The 24,133-nt window shown below is 45.0% G+C and overlaps 1 protein-coding gene across 2 annotated transcripts in view; it reads right to left on the minus strand.

Moving 5' to 3' along the window:
• The window catches only part of LOC137326698 (serine palmitoyltransferase 2-like), a 135,704-nt gene that overhangs the window by 94,023 nt on the left and 17,548 nt on the right, over positions 1-24,133 (minus strand). For both annotated transcript variants that reach the window (XM_067992026.1, XM_067992025.1), the window contains exon 2: positions 5,630-5,824. In XM_067992026.1, coding sequence (XP_067848127.1) covers positions 5,630-5,824 — 195 coding nt within the window. The remainder of the gene's footprint in view (positions 1-5,629; positions 5,825-24,133) is intronic.

Raw genomic sequence — 24,133 nt, forward strand, 5'->3', positions numbered from 1 at the left:
CAGTGTTCCTCACCTCATAAGGACAGTCTGAGAATTAACTGTCAATGTAACAGCTAACTTTTAAACTGTTTTTAGGCAGTTTTACATTGGCACTCATTTGGTTCAGATTGTGGGAGTTCTCTGATCCGAGGTGATGACTATCCCTTTATGCACTGGCACTCAGTGCGGTCAGACTGCTTGTCCGACGTATAGTCTTGGATAAGCCACAATACCCTCCAGTTAAACATGGGGAAACTGAAGCCACTGTCTTCAGCTCCTGCCATCGATTCCATCCCCCTTCTCAGCTACTGTCTCAGGCTGAACCAGACTTTGCAAACTCAGTGTCCTATTCAATCCAGAGCACAGCTTCCAACCCATATCCTCTCTGACGCAAAGACTGCCTACTTCCACCTCCCTAACACTGCCTGCCTCTGCCACTACCTTAGCTCATCTGCTGCTGAAAACCTGAAAAGCTACAGACTCGACTATTCCAATGCTTTCCTGGCAGGCCTCCGATCCCCCTCCTTCTGTCAACTTCAGGACTTCCAAAACTCTGGCACAAAGTGACTCACCCATCCTACTAACCTACATTGGCCCCTGATCCCTCAAAATTAAAATTCTCATTCTTGTGCTTATATCCCCTCCCTGTAGCCTCCTCCAGCACTACAACCACCCCCCCCTCAGAACACTCCATTCCTGACTAACCTCCTTTGCATCGCTTCCCCCCCGCCCCCCACCCTTTCACCCCATCACTGGTAGCCACGCCCCTCTCCCACACCCTGCACAGAGCCACAGGAAAGCGAGATATGTACTATTAATGGAAAGAATTCACCTCTGAAAAACCCACAGTGGACTACCAGTTTGGAAGAAACAGCATTATCAGCTCTCAGCAGAAGAACATATAATTGATATGCACATCCCACTTTCTGTGCTGCTCCTTCCCGTGGGGATCCACTTCAGGAACCACATTAGTGGCAATTCGACCTCATCAAATCAGCCAAACAAATCGTAAATGCTTCCACAGGTTGCTAAACCCAAACTTGACAGCACCCTGTTCCTCTATAGTATGCACGTGTGCTCTCTTTCCCCCCCCACCCATGGAAGGCTACCAAATGGGAAATTCAGTTGGTCAGCCTCCCTCACCTCTCCTCCAAAACATCCAACAGTGTCATTAGCATCCCTTCCAACTAAGCTTTGGACACCGGGAGCACCAAACAATGCAACACAAAACACAAGATCTGCAGACCACAGACAAATACAGCAGTGGTCCAGGAACCACAACTTGGGAACCAAGGGACTCCATCACCACCCAAACATCCCTGCTTGTGTTTTTAACAGTAAGGGCGCTATATAAATATTTTTTTTTATTCGTTCATGGGATGTGGGAGTCACTGGCAAGGCCAGCATTTATTGCCCATTCCTAATTGCCCTTGAGAAGGTGGTGGTGAGCCACCTTCTTGAACCACTGCAGTCCATGCGTAGCAAGATTGTACAACTCAGTGGCTTGCTAGGCCATTTCAGAGGGCGATTAAGAATCAACCACATTGCTGTGGGTCTGGAGTCACATACAGGCCAGACCAGGGAAGGACGGCAGGTTTCCTTCCCTAAAAGGACATTAGTGAACCATATAGGTTTTTACAACAATCCGGTAGTTTCATGGCCACCATTACCGATACTGGCTTTTTATTCCAGATTTTATTTAAATATAAGAACATAAGAAATAGGAGCTTGAGTAGGCCATACGGCCCCTCGAGCCTGCTCTGCCATTCAATCAGATCATGGCAGATCTTCGACCTCAACACCACTCCCCATATCCCTTGAATCCCCGAGTCCAAAAATCTATCCACCTCAGCCTTGAATATATTCAATGACTCAGCATCCACAGCCCTCTGGGGTAGAGAATTCCAAAGATTCACATCCCTCAGTGAAGAAATTCCTCCTCATCTCAGTCATAAATGGTCAATCACTTATCCTGACACCATGACCACCTAGTTCTCGACTCTCCAGCCATGGGAAACAGCCTCTCAGCATCCACCCTGTCAAGCCCACTCAATCTTGTGTTTCAATGGGATCACCTCTCATTCTTTTAAACTCGAGTATAGGCTCATTCTACTCAACTTCTCATAGGACAACCCTCTCATCCCAGGAATTAATCTAGTGAAACCCTCACTGCACCCCCTATAAGGCAAGTATATCCTTCCTTAGATAAGGAGGCCAAAACTGTATGCAGTACTCCAGGTGAGGTCTCACCAAAGCCCTGTACCATAGTAAGACTTCCTTACTCTTGTACTTCAATCCCCTTGCAATAAAGGCAATGTGCCATTTCCTTTCCTAATTGCCTGCTGTACCTGCATATTAACTTTTTGCGCTTCTTGTACGAGGACACCCAAGTCTCTCTGAATACCAACGATTAATGGTTTCTCACCACTTAAAAAAATATTCTATTTTTCTATTCCTCCTACCAAAGTGAATAACCTCACATTTCCCCACATTATACTCCATCTGCCACCTTCTTGCCCACTCACTTAACCTGTCTTAAGCTGTATAAAACATAGCAGCTTGGTTACAAGATATTTTTGTGGTTTAACATTTTTAATGTGACAAAACTTAAGGATGGATCCATTACTGAACTACTTAAAGTATAACTGGGGCTTTCGCCTGTATTTCCAAACTGAGAGGAAATGAAGCTGTTCTTCAGATAGTGTGATCGGGACATTGTGATTTCTACAGTTTTCTGGCTAAATGGATGAGAAAAGCTCATCACGTAGAGAAGGAATGGCTGTGTGGTGTAGAATCCTTCAGCTCAGTTAGTAAAACCAGCACATAATTGAGCCATACAGACTGTAGAAGGTTCCCAGCCTGTGTTGAGTTAGCCAGTTTCAGCTGGGGTTCAAAAAGGTGCAATAAAATTGCTGCCCTTGATGCTTGAAACTAGAGTATGGTTTCCTACCAGATCACTATCAAATGACCTCAATTGGAAAATACAGGCTTGAGAACAACAACTTGCATTTATAGAGTACTTTAACATAGTAAAACATCCCAAGGCACTTCACAGGAGCATTATCAAACAAAATTTGGCACCGAACCACAAACAGGTGACCAAGGATGGAGTCAGTGGCGAGGGGACAGAGTTTTTGGCAGGGACCAAAGACACAGGCTTCGGTCTTCCCAATATTTAGTAGGAGGTAATTTTTGCTCACCCAGTACTCGATAGCAGACAGGCAATGTGACAAATCAGACAGTGGAGGGGTCGAGGGAGGTGGTGGTGAGGTAGAGCTGGGTGTCGTCAGCATACATATGGAACCTGACACTGTTTGGATGATGTCGCAGAGGGGTAGTATGTAGATGAGAAATAGGAGGGGCCAAGGATAGATCTTTGGGGGACTCCAGAAGTAACGGTGCTGGAGCGGGAACGGGAACAGGAACAGAAACCATTGCACGTGATTCTCTGGCTACAGCTGGCTTGATAAGATTTGAACCAGGTGAGAGCAATCCCACCCACTCTAGACGACAGAGGATAGGCGTTGGAGGAGGATGGCGTGGTCAACTGCGTCAAAGGCTGCAGACAGGTCGAAAAGGATGAGGAGGAATAGTTTACCACAGTCAAAGAGGATGTCATTTGTGACTTTGAGAAGGGCTGCTTCAGTACCGTGGCAGGAGCAGAAATCTCATTGAAGGGATTCAACCATCGAGTTGTGGGGAAGACGGGCATGGATTTGGGAGGCAACAACACGTTCAAGGACTTGAGAGGAAAGGAAGGTTGGAGATGGGGTGGTAGTTTGCAAGGAAAGAGGGGTCAAGGGTGGGGTTTTTTTTTTGAAGGGGGGGCAATGACAGCAGATTTGATGGGGAGGGGAGACCGTTAACAGTATCAGCTAACTTGGGGTCCAGGAAGGGAAGAATTAAGGTTGGCTGTGATGTTTCCCATAAGCAAATCACCTGCCCATGCTCACTATCTAAGCTTACACATGGAGAACGGTCACTTAGGCAAGATACCAGAAGGTGTTCATGGAACCATGTCCCTGCAAGAGTTAATCCTTTCAAGATGAGAAAGGGGGAAAAATCTGCAAAAAACGCTGTCTGTAGAAAGACACCATAATGCCAGAGGAAGAGTCTGCTGTGAACTGTCTTAGGTGCCTTAGAACGTACGATCCTTTTAGCCCCATCAACAAAACCAGTTAGCAAACATAGCGACATGTCTGGCTGAATCTGCCAGAAAAGAGCTGATTAAATTAACACTTAGAAATGTTACGAATAGGTTGCTTTGGCAGAACCTTTAAGAAGCAAGGGGCTAACTAATTGCTCCCTCCAATGCTTTTGGTTTGTACAGAGCCAGTTATAATTAACATTTGCTAGATTTATGTCAAGTACACTGAATGATGTTGCAGCCTTAAAGTGGTAACCGAGGGCAACAAAGTGCTCAAGGAACCATTCCTGAGTAAGGAGTCAACACATTCAGGCAAGAAAGATATATCATGAGGGGTCTAGACAGAGTAGATAAACTGTTCCCATAGGCAGAAGGGTAAAGAACAAGAGGACACAAATTTATGGTGATTGGCAAAAGAACCAAAGACGACATGAGGATAAACTTTTTTACGCAGCGAGTGGTTATGATCTGGAATGCACTGCCTGAAAGTTGTGGAGGCAGATTCAATCATGGCTTTCAAAAGTGAATTGGATAAGTACTTAAAAGGGAAAAAATTTGCAGGGCTATGGGGAAAGGAACTAGCTGGACTGCTCTTGCACAGAGCCGGCACGGGCTTGACTGGCTGAATGGCCTCCTTCTGTGCTGTAACCATTCTATGATTGATGAGGAAAGACTTTTTTTGTCTGCTTTACCTTCTGAGAGCGCTCGGTTTGGTTGGTAACAACCTCAACCGAGTCAGAAGATTATGGATTCAAGACCCACTCCAGGACTTCAGCACAATCTAGGCAGACTTCAATGCTGCATTGTCAGAGGTGCTGTCTTTCAGATGAGATGCTGAGGCAAGGCTCAGTTTGCCTGTTCACATGGATCTAAAATCAATTATAACTATCTGTAACAGATGACCAAATTACTTTTGCAAATCAGTGCATGACCATTTCAGTCATCAAGCCCAGGGTGCGTTGATGAACCATTTTGTTAAAAGTCCAGGGACTAGACATTTTCCAAGGATATAGCATGCCAAGGCACCTTAAGGGAGAGGAGTAGGGTTATTTCTTTTATTATTTTACTAATGATGGTAGTCAGTCATATTTGTGAGCTAGTAGTAGAAATACAATGAAATGTGTTAGCAATTATATGGATCTGCCAAGACTGAGTACCAAACAGAGCAGGGCCCAAACCTACTACCAAGGCCACCAACTCAACACGGATATTGCAAAAGCATGCCCTACAAACTGAATTTAAACAATTCAGCCACCATAAACCATCAGCCCTGATCATATGGAATAGCAGCCCCTTTGATTTGTAAGTCACTGGTTTTCCAATTTCATGGAAAAATGGACAACCTCACGTAATAAAAATGAAGCCTGATTTAAATCATTGTAAATCAGTGACCCGGCCTGGAGTGTGTAATTCTGGAACATGAGGGGAGGTATTTTTCTCGATCTATCACCATTTTAAAGCGACAACGAAGCAAAGGTAAACTTTTACAAACCCTGCACTTACCTTTTGCTCTTCGCGTTCAGTGGCATGATGACACTTTTCAATCTTCCACTCCCGAAGAAAATCCCTGAGGTAGCCAAACAGCGTAAGAATTCCATAGCCCATGTAGGTCAACACAGCGACGAGCATGGGAGTTTCCTCAAAGGTTTGATTAAATGTTTTTTGGTATAGTCCCCCATTCTGTGCAACGTGATGAATCTGGAACAGAAAAGTCACACGTATGCCATGAATACCGTGCAGTCTGGCAGCACTCAACTTTCAGTGGCAAAAAATTCACTTCCCATGAGGAGCACTGGAACTGCCACTAAGTATGGAGTCTGGTTGCAATTAGCACCTGCAGAACTTATTCCAGCTGAAATGTGCTACTTGCAATCTTTCCTTAAGAGTGCAAAATGACCTGGTTATTAAGCAGAACAGACAGTGCTCACTCTATGTCTAATTACCAGCATCAGGGCAAGAATGGGATTCCAAGACAAATTTGCTTACATCAGTCACTGAATTTCAAAAAAGTAATTCATTGTTTGTGAAGCACTTTAAAGGTGTTTGAGAAATGTTACAGTGCTATTATAAATACATTTTGACTTGGGGCATTAATACAGGGGCTGACTCTTCTGCTGAAATGCTGGATGCTGACTTGCTAAAGTCAGACTGCTGCCAAATCATGGTCTGAGGAAAAGCCAACTTTGATTAGATTCACAGTGACTTTTATAAACATACAAAGATCAGCAAGTCTCACTGAATGTAAATACCTATGATTATTTTCAGTATCCAACTAAAATGCTTATTGACAGATGTTTTCAGTAAATAAGTAAATTATCGAGGTGCCACTGCAACTACTTTAATATAAATAACCATCAATATACACAAAGGATTCTGTAATTTTTTTTTAAAAAGTAGTAGTCCTGGATATAAGCTTCACTTAGATGAAATGATGTCACTAACATCACTGTCATGTTTCAACACAGCCACACACAAATAGAAGATCTCAAACGGGGAATTTACTGCACCAAACTGAAATTTAATTAACGCAACTGAAGAGATACAGAAGTGCATATCATTTAACCGAGCTTTACAAAAACAGATCTCTTCTACTTTAAAATATTCACAATCACAAAACCACCCAATGTGAAAAGAATAAGCCAAGATTCAGAGCTGTACACGTGTCTCAAATGTCTGAGATCTCTCGCCCTATGCCTCCTTTTTACTTTAGATGTGTGTTCCTTTTAAATGCTATCCAACTGAAATATCTTTCAGTTCAGACTAAGGATCTGCACTTGAAACATTAACTTATTCTTGCCACAGATGCTAACTGACCTGCTGAGTGTCCCCAGCACTTTGTTTTTGTAATACATTGCACTTAGTTTACAATGTGCAATGCAAAATTATAGTACAACCATAAGCCCCTCATTTCTGCATAGGTTTCACACTGAAGTGGGTTTGTAACCCAAACCCACACGGTAAATTATGGGGTGGTTTCATTTAGCTCTCGCTTCACTTTCCACCATCAAAATGTGCTAAAAATTCAGGACCAGCAACTCTGAGCACAACTACGGTTTTAACGTCTGCAAGCTTATTTATAAACTGGACAGGAAGGATAATGTAACAAGGAGAATTTGGAAATGCACTGTCAATCCATTCTCTAGTCACCAATCTACAGTTGGTGCTTTGTCATTACCACACAGTTGAGACACGAATATGAACTGGAGTTTTAAAGCATGTCTCAAACGTTACAACTTGACTAAACCAGCTTAAGTGACTCGAAGAGGACTATAGGAATGAAACACTTTCAAAAATTCAACATGATGTCAAAAGTGAATATTTAATACTCTACAGAAGAGAAGGATGATTGATTATAAATAATAGCATGGAGATGCCCAAATGAGATCACAACCCAGGAGTAAAACGAGAACAGTTACTCAACAGGATTTATTTCTTTAAGATTAATTTCTAAGAAAATTTAAGGAGATTGTTGGGGTGATTTGGTGTGTTTTTGATTTTGAAAGGCTGAGTGTCCTTTCCTCATCACTCACCATATTCTTTTGGTCATTAATAGCCAAGAATGCTCCATGCATACCTCTGCAAAGCATCCTACATTCCTGAAGAGATTGCAGTGTTGTGCATACATCTCTGACCTCAAGAGTTGCAAAACTCCAGTTAAATTCAGCTGCCTCCATGGCTCAGTGGGTAGCACTCTTGCCTCAGAGTCAGAAGATTGTGGGTTCAAATCCCACTCACACTTAAGCACATAATCTAGGCTGACACTCCAGCACAGTATTGAGGGAGTGCTGCACTGTCAGAGGTGTCGGATGAGATGTAAAACCTGTCCTCCCTCACAGGTGGACATAAAAGATCCCATATTTGAATAAGAGCAGGGGAGCTCTCCCAAGTGTCCTGGCCAATATTTAACTATGTTAACGTCGCTATATTGTTGTTGCTGTCAACCAACACGACAAACAAATTATCAGGTCATTACCACATTGCTGTTTCTGGGACCTTGCTATGCACAAATTGGATGCCACGGTTCCTACATTACAACAGTAACCACTGTAATTCAAAAGTAATTCATTGGCTATGAAGTGCTTTGGGACGTCCTGTGGGCGTGAAAGGCGCTATATAAATGCAAGCTTTCTTTTTCTTTAATACAGCTGATTTACATGCAGCATACAGAAGGGCATAAGAATAAAACCGGACGGACCACCCGGCATCGGACCACTAGGCACCGGACACGACAACGGCAAAACACCAAGCCCAGTCGACCCTGCAAGGTCCTCCTTACTAACATCTGGGGAATTGTGCCAAAATTGGGAGAGCTGTCCCACAGACTGGTCAAGCAACAGCCTGACATAGCCATACTCACAGAATCATATCTTTCAGCCAACATCCCAGACTCTTCCATCACCATCCCTGGGTAGGTCCTGTCCCACCGGCAGGACAGACCCACCAGAGGTGGCGGTACAGTGATATACAGTCAGGAGGGAGTGGCCCCGGGAGTCCTCAACATTGACTTTGGACCCCATGAAATCTCATGGCATCAGGTCAAACATGGGCAAGAAAACCTTCTGCTGATTACCACCTCCCGTCCGCCCTCAGCTGATGAATCAGTCCTCCTCCATGTTGAGCACCACTTGGAGGAAGCTCTGAGGGTAGCAAGGGCACAAAATGTACTCTGGGTGGGGGACTTCAATGTCCATCACCAAGAGTGGCTCGGTAGCACCACTACTGACCGAGCTGGCCGAGTCCTGAAGGACATAGCTGCTAGACTGGGCCTGCGGCAGGTGGTGAGCGAACCAACACGAGGGAAAAACTTACTTGACCTCGTCCTCACCAATCTACCTGTCGCAAATGCATCTGTCCATGACAGTATTGGTAGGAGTGACCACCGCACAGTCCTCGTGGAGATGAAATCCCGTCTTCGATTTGAGGACACCATCCAACGTGTTGTGTGGCACTACCACCGTGCTAAATGGGATAGATTCAGAACGGATCTAGCAGCTCAAAATTGGGCATCCATGAGGCACTGTGGGCCATCAGCAGCAGCAGAATTGTATTCCAGCACAATCTGTAAGCTCATGGCCCGGCATATTCCTCACTACCATTACCAACAAGCCAGGGGATCAACCCTGGTTCAATGAGGAGTGTAGAAGAGCATGCCAGGAGCAGCACCAGGCGTACCTAAAAATGAGGTACCAACCTGGTGAAGCTACAACTCAGGACTACATGCATGCTAAACAGCGGAAGCAACATGCTATAGACAGAGCTAAGCGATTCCACAACCAACGGATCAGATCAAAGCTCTGCAGTCCTGCCACATCCAGTCGTGAATGGTGGTGGACAATTAAACAACTAACGGGAGGAGGAGGCTCTGCAAACATCCCCATTCTCAATGATGGCGGAGTCCAGCACCTGAGTGCAAAAGACAAGGCTGAAGCGTTTGCAACTATCTTCAGCCAGAAGTGCCGAGTGGATGATCCATCTCAGCCTCCTCCCAATATCCCCACCATCACGGAAGCCAGTCTTCGGCCAATTCGATTCACTCCACGTGATATCAAGAAACGGCTGAGTGCACTGGATACAGCAAAGGCTATGGGCCCCGACAACATCCCAGCTGTAGTGCTGAAGACTTGTGCTCCAGAACTAGCTGCGCCTCTAGCCAAGCTGTTCCAGTACAGCTACAACACTGGCATCTACCGGCAATGTGGAAAATTGCCCAGGTATGTCCTGTCCACAAAAAGCAGGACAAATCCAATCCGGCCAATTACCACCCCATCAGTCTACTCTCAATCATCAGCAAAGTGATGGAAGGTGTCGTCGACAGTGCTATCAAGCGGCACTTACTCACCAATAACCTGCTCACCGATGCTCAGTTTGGGTTCCGCCAGGACCACTCGGCTCCAGACCTCATTACAGCCTTGGTCCAAACATGGACAAAAGAGCTGAATTCCAGAGGTGAGGTGAGAGTGACTGCCCTTGACATCAAGGCAGCATTTGACCAAGTGTGGCACCAAGGAGCGCTAGTAAAATTGAAGTCAATGGGAATCAGGGGGAAAACTCTCCAGTGGCTGGAGTCATACCTAGCACAAAGGAAGATGGTAGTGGTTGTTGGAGGCCAATCATCTCAGCCCCAGGGCATTGCTGCAGGAGTTCCTCAGGGCAGTGTCCTAGGCCCAACCATCTTCAGCTGCTTCATCAATGATCGTCCCTCCATCATAAGGTCAGAAATGGGGATGTTCGCTGATGACTGCAGTGTTCAGTTCCATTCGCAACCCCTCAGATAATGAAGCAGTCCGAGCCTGCATGCAGCAAGACCTGGACAACATCCAGGCTTGGGCTCATAAGTGGTAAGTAACATTCGCGCCAGATAAGTGCCAGGCAATGACCATCTCCAACAAGAGAGAGTCTAACCACCTCCCCTTGACATTCAACTGCATTACCATCGCCGAATCCCCCACCATCAACATCCTGGGGGTCACCATTGACCAGAAACTTAACTGGACCAGCCATATAAATACTGTGGCTACGAGAGCAGGTCAGAGGCTGGGTATTCTGCGGCGAGTGACTCACCTCCTGACTTCCAAAAGCCTTTCCACCATCTACAAGGCACAAGTCAGGAGTGTGATGGAATACTCTCCACTTGCCTGGATGAGTGCAGCTCCAACAACACTCAAGAAGCTCGACACCATCCAAGATAAAGCAGCCCGCTTGATTGGCACCCCATCCACCACCCTAAACATTCACTCCCTTCACCACCGGCGCACTGTGGCTGCAGTGTGCACCATCCACAGGATGCACTGCAGCAACTCGCCAAGGCTTCTTCGACAGCACCTCCCAAACCCGCGACCTCTACCACCTAGAAGGACAAGAGCAGCAGGCGCATGGGAACAACACCACCTGCACGTTCCCCTCCAAGTCACACACCATCCCGACTTGGAAATATATCTCCGTTCCTTCATTGTCACTGGGTCAAAATCCTGGAACTCCCTTCCTAACAGCACTGTGGGAGAACCGTCACCACACGGACTGCAGCGGTTCAAGAAGGCGGCTCACCACCACCTTCTCGAGGGCAATTAGGGATGGGCAATAAATGCTGGCCTCGCCAGCGACGCCCACATCCCATGAACGAATAAAAAAAAACAAGAGGGCTGGAAAAGCTGGTTGAACAGGCAAACTCAAGCAAGCTTACCCATGTTTGAAGCTGTCGGCAGGTTTGGGTTCTATAGAGCCTACAACCACCCTAATGGAATTTCATTACCCTTTCTGGCGGGTTTCAGAAAAAAATCCACTATTTCTGAATTCCTGTACTGTACAAAGCCTTACACCAGGCTTGAGGAGAGTTTGCTCTATCCCCCAACTCTGCCCTCTCCAAAACCACAAAAACTGTTATAAACATAAAGTCTGATTTAAGTGCATAACAAGAAATACAAGAGCTGTACAATATTTTGGATTAGAATAAAAAGCAGTTTCCACAATACTATTAGCAAAATGCACACCCCATTTCTCTGCCTGTGGAAAACTCTTAGTCAATGTCATTGTCTGGAATTCAATCCCTCATATGCAAAGCATTAAACATAGAATTAACTATCATTTACTGGAGCACATGCTAAAGTGAGTCAATCATATTGGTAGTCACTGCAACGATAGTTGATCTCATGATATCTCTTTCCTTGTTAGTCATCTCTGGCTGTACCATGTTGTTGTTATGCCACTTGTTATGAAAAATATACAAACATGGGGGACAGCAGTAGGGAGAATAAGGCTGGAAGTGTTGCCCTTGGTGCAACTATGTTTTCCGTCAGCCTGCAATGAGCCAGATTACCCAGCACGAAGTTACAGCAAGCCAAGCAATCATAACTTGGGGAATAGGAAAGAGTAGGTTTAAAAATAAATTCTCAACTACCAACAATATTTGTCAGCACAGTTGCAGGTCATCAGATTTTTCAAGAAAAATGCCAATTGCTCGTGGCAGCAAATGTTAAAGCATTCTGCAAGTATAACAGGATCACTTGTGCTCAATTAACCAGATTTCTCATGCCAATACAAGGGACGAAGTATGGAATGCATCACTTTAATGCCATCCAAGTGCTTCTATGACTATTGACCAGGTACTGCTGCATACTCAGCTTATACAGAGCTTTCCAACATCCACTCCTGGGCCAGTGCAAAGTGCTGGCCTTCACTGAGATGAATTGAGCTGCTAGAGGGTACGGTGTTCTCCCTTCGATGAATGACAATGCAAAATAATAGGTCTCCTCCATCAGGGAATTAATTTGATTGTATTTCAAAACAAGTACCACTGAATAATATTGAGATAGAAATATATTGGGGGTATAGAAGTAGTCTTCCAGAAATTCCTTCCCTCAAGCTTTAGCAATATTCACAGGCTGCCCAGCACATATTCTCAATAGTTGGCAAAGTTATGAGACTGTAACTGAACCTCAGGTTTTGATAAAATTGCTACCACAACAGAACCCGGAACATGTTACTGCTTTGTTTCAACTGCTGCCAATATTTATTGTTGAACGTAACCTCAAAATATACAAAGAGACTGATAAAATACTTCTTCCTTTTTGAAGAAAATTTTGTCTTCAGAGGAACGATATATAGATCTACTTGTGTAATGCATGGTTCCAATACCACCACACCAGCTACTATTTGTAACATCGAGTGTGGAATTTGACAGGCAAAAACTGTGCTGCAGTTTTTGAAAAATGTTAGAAATACACAGGTTGGCTCGCAGTGCTATAATTATGGATTGGTTGGTAGGTGAGTGCTTTTTGATCAGTTATACTTTGTAGTAAACACATCGTCCAATCCATCTGAGATATTCAGGTCAGTTAACTGGCTATCCTTAAATCACCCAAGGCTTACACAGTAGTAAGTCAAAGATGAATGTTTGCAACATGTAGGAACAAAAGCAAGCTAATTGCACAGGGACACAATTATATATGACGACTTTGAACTACTCTCCAAATTTTCGTTTCGCACATAAATTACTTTCAATCCACAGTTAACATTGACCGACCCAAAAAAAATTCTCCCTTGCTCTTCTGTAGCTGTTGAATGATTCCCAAGCATGCACAAACACTGGTCACCCTCCGATAGCTTACTTTGGTGTGCATTGTTCAAGTGTGACCCTAGAGAATGGCCAGCATGTTGGCTACAGAGGGATTCATAACTGATCCTTAGGTGGCCGTGGTTTCAGTATTGCAGTCTAATTTTACCTTTCAACCTGCGGATACTGAGCCCTGTATCCCACCCCAACGAGTTTTCGTGTCCTGTGCTTTTTGGCTGCCGCTCCAGACCCGAGCCCATTACTTCTACTTCCCCTTTTTTCTTCTTTTCTCTTTACCCCTCCAAGGCCCCTCTCTCCTGTCATTACGCCTCCTTTCATTTCGACCCTCTTGGGTACTCTGCCCCCGCCTCCCCCCCTCCAAGCTCGGTAGCACCACTACTGACAGAGCTGGCCAAGTCCTGAAGGGCACTGCTGCCAGACTGGGCCTGTGGCAAGTGGTGAGAGAACCAACACAAGGGAAGAACCTACTTGACCTCGTCCTCACCAATCTACCTGTCACAGATGCATCTGTCCATGAAAGTATTGGTAGGAGTGACCACCGTACAGCCCTTATGGAGATAAAGTCCCATTATATAAGGTATTGGTGAGACCGCACCTGGAATACTGCATACAGTTTTGGTCTCCATACTTAAGACATACTTGCTCTCGAGGCAGTACAAAGAAGGTTCACTCGGTTAATCCCGGGGATGAGGGGGTGGACATATGAGGAGAGGTTGAGTAGATTGGGACTCTCCTCATTGGAGTTCAGAAGAATGAGAGGCGATCTTATTGAAACATAAGATTGTGAAGGGGCTTGATCGGGTGGATGCGGTGAGGATGTTCCCAAGGATGGGTGAAACTAGAACTGGGGGCATAATCTTCGAATAAGGGGCTGCTCTTTCAAAACTGAGATGAGGAGAAACTTCTTCACTCAGAGGGTAGTAGGTCTGTGGAATTTGCTGCCCCAGGAAGCTGTGGAAACTACATCATTGAATAAATTTAAAACAGAAATAGACAGTTTCCTAGAAGTAAAGAGAATTAGGGGTTACGGGGAGCGGGCAGGAAATTGGACATGAATTTAGATTTGAGGTTAGGATCGGATCAGCCATGATCTTATTGAATGGCGGAGCAGGCTCGAAGGGCCAATTGGCCGACTCCTGCTCCTATTTCTTATGTTCACATTGAGGACACCGCCCATCGTGTTGTGTGGCACTTCCACCATGCTAAATGGGATAGATTCAAATCAGATCTCGCAGCTCAAAACTGGGCATCCAGTAGGCACTGTGGGCCATCAGCAGCAGCAGAATTGTATTCCCCCATAATCTGTAACCTCATGGCCCAGCATATTCCTCATTCTACCATTACCAACAAGCCAGGGGATCAACTCTGGTTCAATGAGTGTAGAAGAGCATGCCAGGATCAGCACCAGGTGTACCTAAAAATGGGGTGTCAACCTGGTGAAGCTACGTGACAGGACTACATGCATGCTAAACCGCAGAAGCAGCATGTTATAGACAGAGCTAAGCAATCCCACAACCAGATCAAAGCTCTGCAGTCCAGTCGTGAATGGTGGTGGACAATTAAACTAACAGGAGGAGGAGGCTCCGTGAACATCCCCATCCTCGATGATGGCCGAGCCCAGCACATGTGTGCAAAGGACGAGGCTGAAGCATTAGCAACCATCTTCAGCCAGAAGTGCCGAGTGGATGATCCATCTCTGCCACTGAGTTCCGCACCATCACAGAAGACAGTCTTCATCCAATTTGATTCACTCCATGTGATATCAAGAAACGGCTGAGAGCACTGGATACAGCAAACGCTTTGGGTCCCGACAACATCCCAGCTGTAGTGCTTAAGAATTGTGCTCCAGAACTAGCCGCGCCTCTAGCCAAGCTGTTCCAGTACAGCTACAACACTGGCATCTACCCGGCAAATTGGAAAATTGCCCAGGTATGTCCTGTCCACAAAAAGCAGGACAAATCCAATCTCACCAACTGCCGCCCCATCAATTTACACTCAATCATCAAAGTGATGAAAGGTGTCGTCGACAGTGCTATCAAGCAGCACTTACTCACCAATAACCTGCTCACCGATGCTCAGTTTGGGTTCCGCCAGGACCACTCAGCTCCAGACCTCATTACAGTCTTGGTCCAAACATGGACAAAAGAGCTGAATTCCAGAGGTGAGGGAGAGTGACTATCATTGACACCAAGGCAGCATTTGGCCGAGTGTGGCATCAAGGAGCCCTAGTAAAACTGAAGTCAATGGGAATCGGGGGAAAACTCTCCAGTGGCTGGAGTCATACCCAGCACAAAGAAAGATGGTAGTGGTTGTTGGAGGCCAATCATCTCAACCCCAGGACATCACTGCAGGAGTTCCTCAGGGCAGTGACCTAAGCCCAACCATCTTCAGCTGCTTCATCAATGACCTTGCCTCCATCATAAGGTCAGAAGTGGGGATGATTGCACAGTAGTCAGTTCCATTGCAACCCCTCAGATAACGAAGCAGTCCGTGCCTGCACGCAACAAGGCCTGGACAACATCCAGGCTTGGGCTCATAAGTGGCAAGTAACATTCACGCCAGACAATGACCATCTCCAACAAGAGAGTCTAACCATTTCCCCTTGACATTCAACGGCATTACCACTGCCGAATCCCCCACCACCAACATCCTGAGGGTCACCATTGACCAGAAACTAAACTGGACCAGCCACGTAAATACTGTGGCTACAAGAGGTCAGAAGCTGGGTATTCTGCAGCGAGTTACTCACCTCCTGACTCCCCAAAGCCTTTCCACCATCTACAAAGGCACAAGAAAGGAGTGTGATGGAATACTCCACTTGCCTGGATGAGTGTGGCTCCAACAACACAAGAAGCTCGACACCATCCAGGACAAAGCAGCCTGCTTGATTGGCACCCCATCCACCACCTTAAACATTCACTCCCTCCACCACCGGCACACCGTTGATGCAATTTGTACCATCTACAAGATGCACTGCAGCAACTCGCCAAGGCTTCTTCAACAGCACCTCCCAAACCCGCGACCTCTGCCACCTAGAAAGACAAGGGCAGCAGGCACATGGGCACACCACCAGCTACATCTTCCCCTCGAAGTCACACAGCATCCTGACTTGGAAATATATCACCATTCCTTCATCCTTGCTGGGTCAAAATCCTGGAACTCCCTACTTAATAGCACTGTGGAAGAACCTTCATCTCACGGACTACAGCGGTTCAAGGCGGCTCACCACCACCTTCTCAAGGGCAATTAGGGATGGGCAATAATGTTGGCCTTGCCAGCGATGCTCACATCCCATGAATGAATAAAAACAAAAACCTGCCCCAACCCTTCAGCACTCCTCGACCTTCCTACTCTCCTGCCGCCGTCCCCAGGCTTGCCTCCCTCTTGGATAAGCCTACAGTTTTTCTCTGTGCCTCTCGGCATCCCCCGAAGGGCCCATCGAGACACTCGTCGCTGCCTCCTTACAAGCAGCAACCCCAACTGTCCCATCCTACTCACCGATTTTCCCGCCCAGCACACCTGCCAATCTCCTTCCCGTCTCACTCACCCCACCAAGCTCTGACCTTGTGGACTCTGCCAGCGGATCAGCTACCAGTGCCTCTCTCATAGAGTCATAGAGTTATACAGCACGGATAGAGGCCCTTCGGCCCATCGTGTCCACGCCAGCCATCAAGCCCTGTCTAATCTAATCCCATATTCCAGCATTTGGTCCGTAGCCTTGTATGCAATGGCATTTCAAGTGCTCATCCAAATGCTTCTTGAATGTTGTGAGGGTTCCTGCCTCCCCAACCCTTTCAGGCAGTGAGTTCCAGACTCCAACCACCCTCTGGGTGAAAAAGTTCTCTCTCAAATCCCCTCTAAACCTCCCGCCTTTTACCTTGAATCTATGTCCCCTTGTTATAGAACCCTCAACGAAGGGAAAAGCTCCTTAGTATCCATCCTATCTGTGCCCCTCAATTTTGTACACCTCAATCATGTCCCCCCTCAGCCTCCTCTGCTCCAAGGAAAACAAACCCAATCTTCCTCCAGAATATCTGTTCACTTGTGAAAAAGACCCTTGCCATCCATGAGCTTATAGTGGATAATTGCATCGACATCATGGCATTGACAGAAACTTGGCTGAAGGGTGATGACATCTTCCTCATGTTCAACCACTTGCTCCACCCAGACGGCAGCGGTGGCAGTGTGGCCCTCATCACCAAATCACACCTTAGTCTGTCCCCCTACTCCTCCGGACTTTCACCTCCTTTGAGCATCTCACCTTATTCCACCCCTCACTTCTCTAAAATCCTTGTTCTCTACCGCCCACCCAAGATTCTTAATGAGATATTTTCACTGCTTTCCTCCCTCATCCTCTGCACCAAGTGAACTCTCATCCTCAGCAATTTCAACTTCCATCTCAACTCATCATGCTCTCTCCTGAGTTCACTGCCCTCCAATCCACCCATATAAACTCCCCTACCCCTATTCACGACCACCCCCTTGACCGTACCATCTCACGTGGCCTCTCTACTTCATTCGTGTCAATCATGGACAAGGCCATCTATGATCACTTCCTTGTAGCCCTCCACCCACATTCCCCTTCCCCCTCCCTACCCCACCTCCTCCTGTGTCCACCCTTGGAAAAAACTCTCCCCGAATATACCAACAGCACTTTCAAATTCCCAACTATCTAGCCTATGGCCTGCCATTCACATGACATTTCTGCAGCTACTGATCAGCTCAATCACACCCTCACTTCCACCTTTGCTGCCTGTGTCCCCATTAAAACCATTACTCTCCCTCACCCTGGTACAGCCCTCATCTCCACTCCCTTGAGTCCAAGGGATGCAGACTTGAACGTTTATGGCAGACAACTGGCTTAGTCATTCACCGCCAGATCTGGCTGGACCACAAAGCACTCAGGTCCTGCTCTCCTGTCAAAACTGCTCACTATTCCAGAATCATTCTGAAATGCAAAGATAACCCCCGGCTTCTCTTCACTATAACCGTCATCTTAAACCCCTCTCCCTTGCCTTCTCCACCCTCACTTCCAAGTGCGAGGAGCACATGGACGACTGTCACCAAGATTGAGATGTGGAGATGCCGGTGATGGACTGGGTTGACAATTGTAAACAATTTTACAACACCAAGTTATAGTCCAGCAATTTTATTTTAAATTCACAAGCTTTCGGAGGCTACCTCCTTCCTCAGGTGAACGATGTGAAAAGGAGGTAGCCTCCGAAAGCTTGTGAATTTAAAATAAAATTGCTGGACTATAACTTGGTGTTGTAAAATTGTTTACCAAGATTGAGACCATCTGTTCAGCAGCCTCTGCCGCTTCCCTAGCCCACCAAGACAAACACCCACTACGGTTCTCCCCTGCCCGAGTCCTGAACTCTCATCTTTCTCCAGTTTCTCTCCTATTTCTCCTCATGCCCTCTCCGAGCTCATCTTCAGGCCCATGCCTCAGCTCATCTGCTGTTCAAACCCTCAGAATCATAGAAAGGTTACAGCACAGGAGGTCATTCGGCCCATCAAGTCCATGCCTGCTCTATACTAGAACAATCCAGCTGGTCCCACACCCCCGCCTGATCCCCGTAGCCCTGCAAATTTTTTCCTTTCAAGTACTTGTCCATGTTCCATTTTGAAGGCCATGATTGAATCTGCCTCCCCTCGGGCAGTGCATTCCAGATCCTAACCACTTGCTGTGTAAAAAAGATTTTCCTCATGTCACCTTTGGTTCTTTTACCAATTACCTTAAATCTATGTCCTCTGGTTCTTGACCCTTCCACCAATGGGAACAGTTTCTCTCTATCTACCCTGTCTAGACCCTATCAAATCTCCTCTCAATCTTCTCTGTTCCAAGGAGAACAATCCCAGCTTCTCCAGTCTACCCATGTAACTAAAGTTACTCATTCCTGGAAATATTCTAGTAAATCTCTTCTGCATTCGCTGAGGCCTTCAAATCTTTCCCAAAGTGTGGTGCCCTGGACTGGACAAAATGCTCCAGTTGTGGCCGAACAAGTATTTTATAAAAGGTTCATTAATTCCTTACTTTTGTACTCTATGCCTCTATTTATAAAGCCCGGGATCCCATATGCTTTTTTAACCGCTTTCTCAACCTGCCCTGCCTCCTTCAACGACCTGTGTACATATACCTCCAGATCTCTCTTCCTGTACCCCTTTCAGAATTGTGCCTTTGTCACCTCTAGACTTGACTATTCCAATGCTCTCCGAGCCAGCCTCCCATCTTCCACCCTTCACAAAACTTGAGCTCATCCAAAATTCTGCTGCCCGTATCCTAACTTGCACCAAGTGCTGTTCATCCATCACCCGTGCTCGCTGACCTACATCGGCTTCCGGTCCAGGCTGTGCCTTCAGCTGCGTAAGCTCTGGAATTCTCTCCCCAGTTCTCTCTCCTCCTTTAAGATGCTCCTTGAAGCCTACCTCTTTGACCAAGTTTTTGGTTACCTGTCCTAATACCACATGCGGCTCGGTGTCAAATCTTGTTTGATAATCGCTCCTATGAAGCACCTTGGGACGTTTTACTATGTTAAAGGCACTATATAAATGCAAGTTGCTGTTGTGTTCTATTCATCACATAGCTGTCAATATGATGGTCCCTTAATGGGGTATTACCTCACCACGCACCTGACTTCTGGCTTTGCCAATCTGCCAACAAAGATAATAGGCATACACAACAAAAACTGCTGTACGCTTTAATTTGAAGTTTCAACCCCTCCTTTACACCTGTGCATTCATACTCAATCTGGGTCCCCAACAGTCCCGGTCATCAGCACCAATCTGACAATAATTAGAGATCTGCTTTTTTTTTAAAAAAAAACATTTTCAAATAAAAATTAAGTGCTTGGAATCTCAAAACAAGGGCTACTGTACCCATATCTAGCATCTCACTGTGCCAATACAAACTCATTTCCTTACCTCAGTACAGTACTTGTACATTAGACATCCAGTCGTGTTACATTCTACTTTGGTATTAAGTATTACAGCTTTATAAAGATTGCAGTTCATGAAATTTCAACGCAATAGTGTGGTGAAACTGAGTTGCATCAACTATGGCTCCAAGAATACCATTTTTTTCAAATTGGAATTCCACACTGAAGTGTTTGAACAATAATTAATTTCTGATGCACTCCTTTAAATGTACTGTTTACAGTATTACTTAACTCATTACCAGTACACTATTAAACTATGGGTAGCTGGCTGCTAATGAATTCAAACTTTCCCTTCCCATGTTTGCCAATTGAAATACACAAACTTGGCTATCCCAAATCATCTTGCACCCAAGGTCACGATTGACATTCACATGAATGTTACTGTAATACTTCAGTGCTTGGAATGGAAGTACTGTACTGTTAGCATGTCACAAGATACAGAAGCTACATTGCCAAATTTAGCTTCATCTGTAATACCACATTAATTGTCAGAAGGTCTAGCAAATTGATTTTATTTATAAATTGCAACAGGATCTTTTATTTCCCCCCCCACCCGCTCCTCACAAAAGAGGTGGGCTTTGAGTTTTTGCTTTCCTCAATTAAACAGACAAGACATTTGCAATTACTCTCTTTTCCACTTCTGTTCCAGCTAGTGTGGTATTTACCAGATCGCTGCTTCAGCACAGGAAAGAATGCAATGGGTGGGTCCAGATGCTAGCAATTCTTGGGACATTCTGGCAACAAAGCAAACATGGAATGCATGGTTCACAGCCATTACAACCACTGTAAACGCACAGCTACAGATCAGTGTAAAATCAACATCGAGAACATCCATTCAAAACAATGGCTTTTGAATTCCTGTCGATGGTGGAATTGTCACAGTGTAAAGAACTTGAAAAAATTCTGCACTGTAATGAGATTAAGTTTTTATTTATTTCTCCTTTCTGTCCCCTGCCAATGCATGATTGACCAGTAGGATATATGCGAAGCATGGCTCGGTGGGCACTCTCCATCCAATTCCCCATTGTGCAGAAAAGCACTTGGCTTTTGATCAGGGGTACAGCTGTGAGGTTAATACCTCAGTACGTGGGAAATCTCAAACAACCCCAAATCCAACCTCTCCGCGGTGCATTTTTAAGGCGGCGGTAATTTTAACACAACAACTGACTTCTACTTTGATCAAAAATATAGGATTAAATGGCAATTAAATAGAATCATAGAATGGCCGCCTTCTGTGCTGTAACCATTCAGCCCAACTAGCCTGCACTTACCATTAAAGCAACTGAATAAATCAATTACATGAAACCCAATAAGCAGACACCATTGCGTTAATTACTGCTTGAACATCTAATCTATTCCACATTTTTTTAAATTAAAAAGTAAAAGCATTGTTATATGGACACATACTTACAGTAAGAAACTTTTCTATTCATTAGAACAGACAATTAAGCTTCAAAATGTACCTCAAACCACAGCACCAATGCAAGTGCATAGCAACGGACGGTTCAAAGATAGACTGAGAAAGGCAAATATTTTAACCAGTCAGCCTTCTTTATACAGAAACCAGTGTGGATATGTTCTCCTCAGAGATTCCAACTAACTTGTTTATATTTCAGCACATACATCATGACCACCTGCGCTCCCAAATCTAACTATAGTGCTACACTGATGAAGATGCATGACCAGTGCTTCAGTGAATCAGCTCCAAATAGTTGAAACAGTAAGCACTCAAAATTACTGTAGTGCTCACAGAGCTCATGAATCAGCAGAACTTCATGCTTTCATCCCACAGACTGATGTACTCACGTTCCCACAATATACACTACAGTGCCACCCACAATCTCAGGCCCTTAGGAAAAAAAATGCAGATTTCCAGCAGTGTCATTATCATAATAGTACCACCTTTGCTGTCAGCCATTGAATTGGAAAAGCAGATCACTGATTATTTTATATCCAGTCAGGTTGTTCAAAATGCTGTGGAACCATACCAAAAGGAGTAGTGTATCTGGAAAGCACATTTGCAAATGATTTCTTTTTTAAAACATAGAATTACATAGCATTTTACAGCACAGAAACAGGCCAGTGTTTATGCTCCAAAAGAGCCTCCTCCCACCTTACTTCATCTCACCCTATCTGCATATCCTTATTTTCCTTTCTCCATGTACTTATCTAGCTTCACCTTAAATGCACCTATGTGAATCGCCTCAACCACTTCACGTGGTAGCGAGTTCCACGTTCTCACCACTGAGTTTGCCTGGCTCTGTGGAAGAAGGAGGCAAGAAAGCAAATGCAAATCAAGGGTTTAAAAGTGATATTTTTATAGATTAACTTATGTTACCAAATACAGGCTTGGCCACATTCACACATTTAATAAGTAACCCAGACCTGTTCCACAGAAGCCTGGTGACATTGTGACAATGAAAACGAACAATGCCATATTTGCTCCATTCTAGCTTAGTAATTGATGGGTTGTGTTCAGAAAAATGGCCAACATTAAGCAGCACATTAACAGAGGTTGCCAGTAGAATAGTCAGAGTAAATTATACTCCTAGGCACTTCCTGCTCAAAAATGTTTAATCAAGACAACTATTACAGCAAAATGTTCATGCACATGTAATTGGGATAGAAAATAAACAGATTTAACAAAACAGCTTACATTTTATCTGTCCCTTACAAACATCAACATGACCCATGTTTCAAGGTGACAGTAGAATCATAGAAGTTTACAACATGGAAACAGGCCCTTCGGCCCAACATGTCCATGTCGCCCAGTTTATACCACTAAGCTAGTCCCAGTTGCCTGCACTTAGCCCATATCCCTCTATACCCATCTTACCCATGTAACTGTCCAAATGCTTTTTAAAAGACAAAATTGTACCCGCCTCTACTACTGCCTCTGGCAGCTCGTTCCAGACACTCACCACCCTTTGAGTGAAAAAATTGCCCCTCTGGACCCTTTTGTATCTCTCCCCTCTCACCTTAAATCTATGCCCCCTTGTTATAGACTCCCCTACCTTTGGGAAAAGATTTTGACTATCTACCTTATCTATGCCCCTCATTATTTTATAGACTTCTATAAGATCACCCCTAAACCTCCTACTCTCCAGGGAAAAAAGTCTCAGTCTATCCAACCTCTCCCTATAAGTCAAACCATCAAGTCCCGGTAGCATCCTAGTAAATCTTTTCTGCACTCTTTCTAGTTTAATAATATCCTTTCTATAATAGGGTGACCAGAACTGTACACAGTAGTGTGGATTGAACAAGTACCATTGTGGGGCCATGTGTTAAGATCTCTGAAAAGCAGCCCCACAGATGCCAGCTTGTAAGACAGCAAATGGAGGGAGCAATCAAAGGTCATGGAAGAGGGATGAGAAAAGGACATATGCCAGGGCATTCTGTAAGCCACAGGAACTGCAGGATGACCCCACAAAGGGAGTCAAATTGTACACTTTTAAACAAGGTATGATTGAACAATTTGCTTTCCCCACTGAAAACAATTAACGAAAACTAATCAATCTCCTGTGGCACTGCACACACGGAGTCAAGTTCAGCGTAGTCTTCAGGAGAAGCAACACCACAGGGTTTTTTAAAAATTCGTTCGTGGGATGTAGGCGTCGCTGGCAAAGCCAGCATTTATTATCCCTTGAGGGTGGGGAGAATTGGACCAGGGCATGCAGATGGAATTTAGTCCCCATTTTTAAGTCATACATTCTGTCCTTGTTTTTAATATATCCATTAAAAATTCCTATGTTCACATAGGAAACTGCACAGGTAAACTTGCAACATTGTAATTACACTCTGCCAGTGCTGGTGCTGTAGCGCCTCTACTGGCAGGAGGTGTAATTACAGCATGACAAGTTTACATAGATGGTTTTCCTTATAGATGTGGACATAGAAAGATGTCAAAGGAAAAAGGTGAGTGCAGTTGCAATTTTTTTTTAACAATATTAATTTAAGATAAATAGATTCCACAAAAAAGATAAATGTGAAACTTGCTAT

The sequence above is a fragment of the Heptranchias perlo genome, chromosome 10 (genome assembly GCF_035084215.1).
Source record: "Heptranchias perlo isolate sHepPer1 chromosome 10, sHepPer1.hap1, whole genome shotgun sequence".
NCBI lineage: Eukaryota > Metazoa > Chordata > Chondrichthyes > Hexanchiformes > Hexanchidae > Heptranchias > Heptranchias perlo.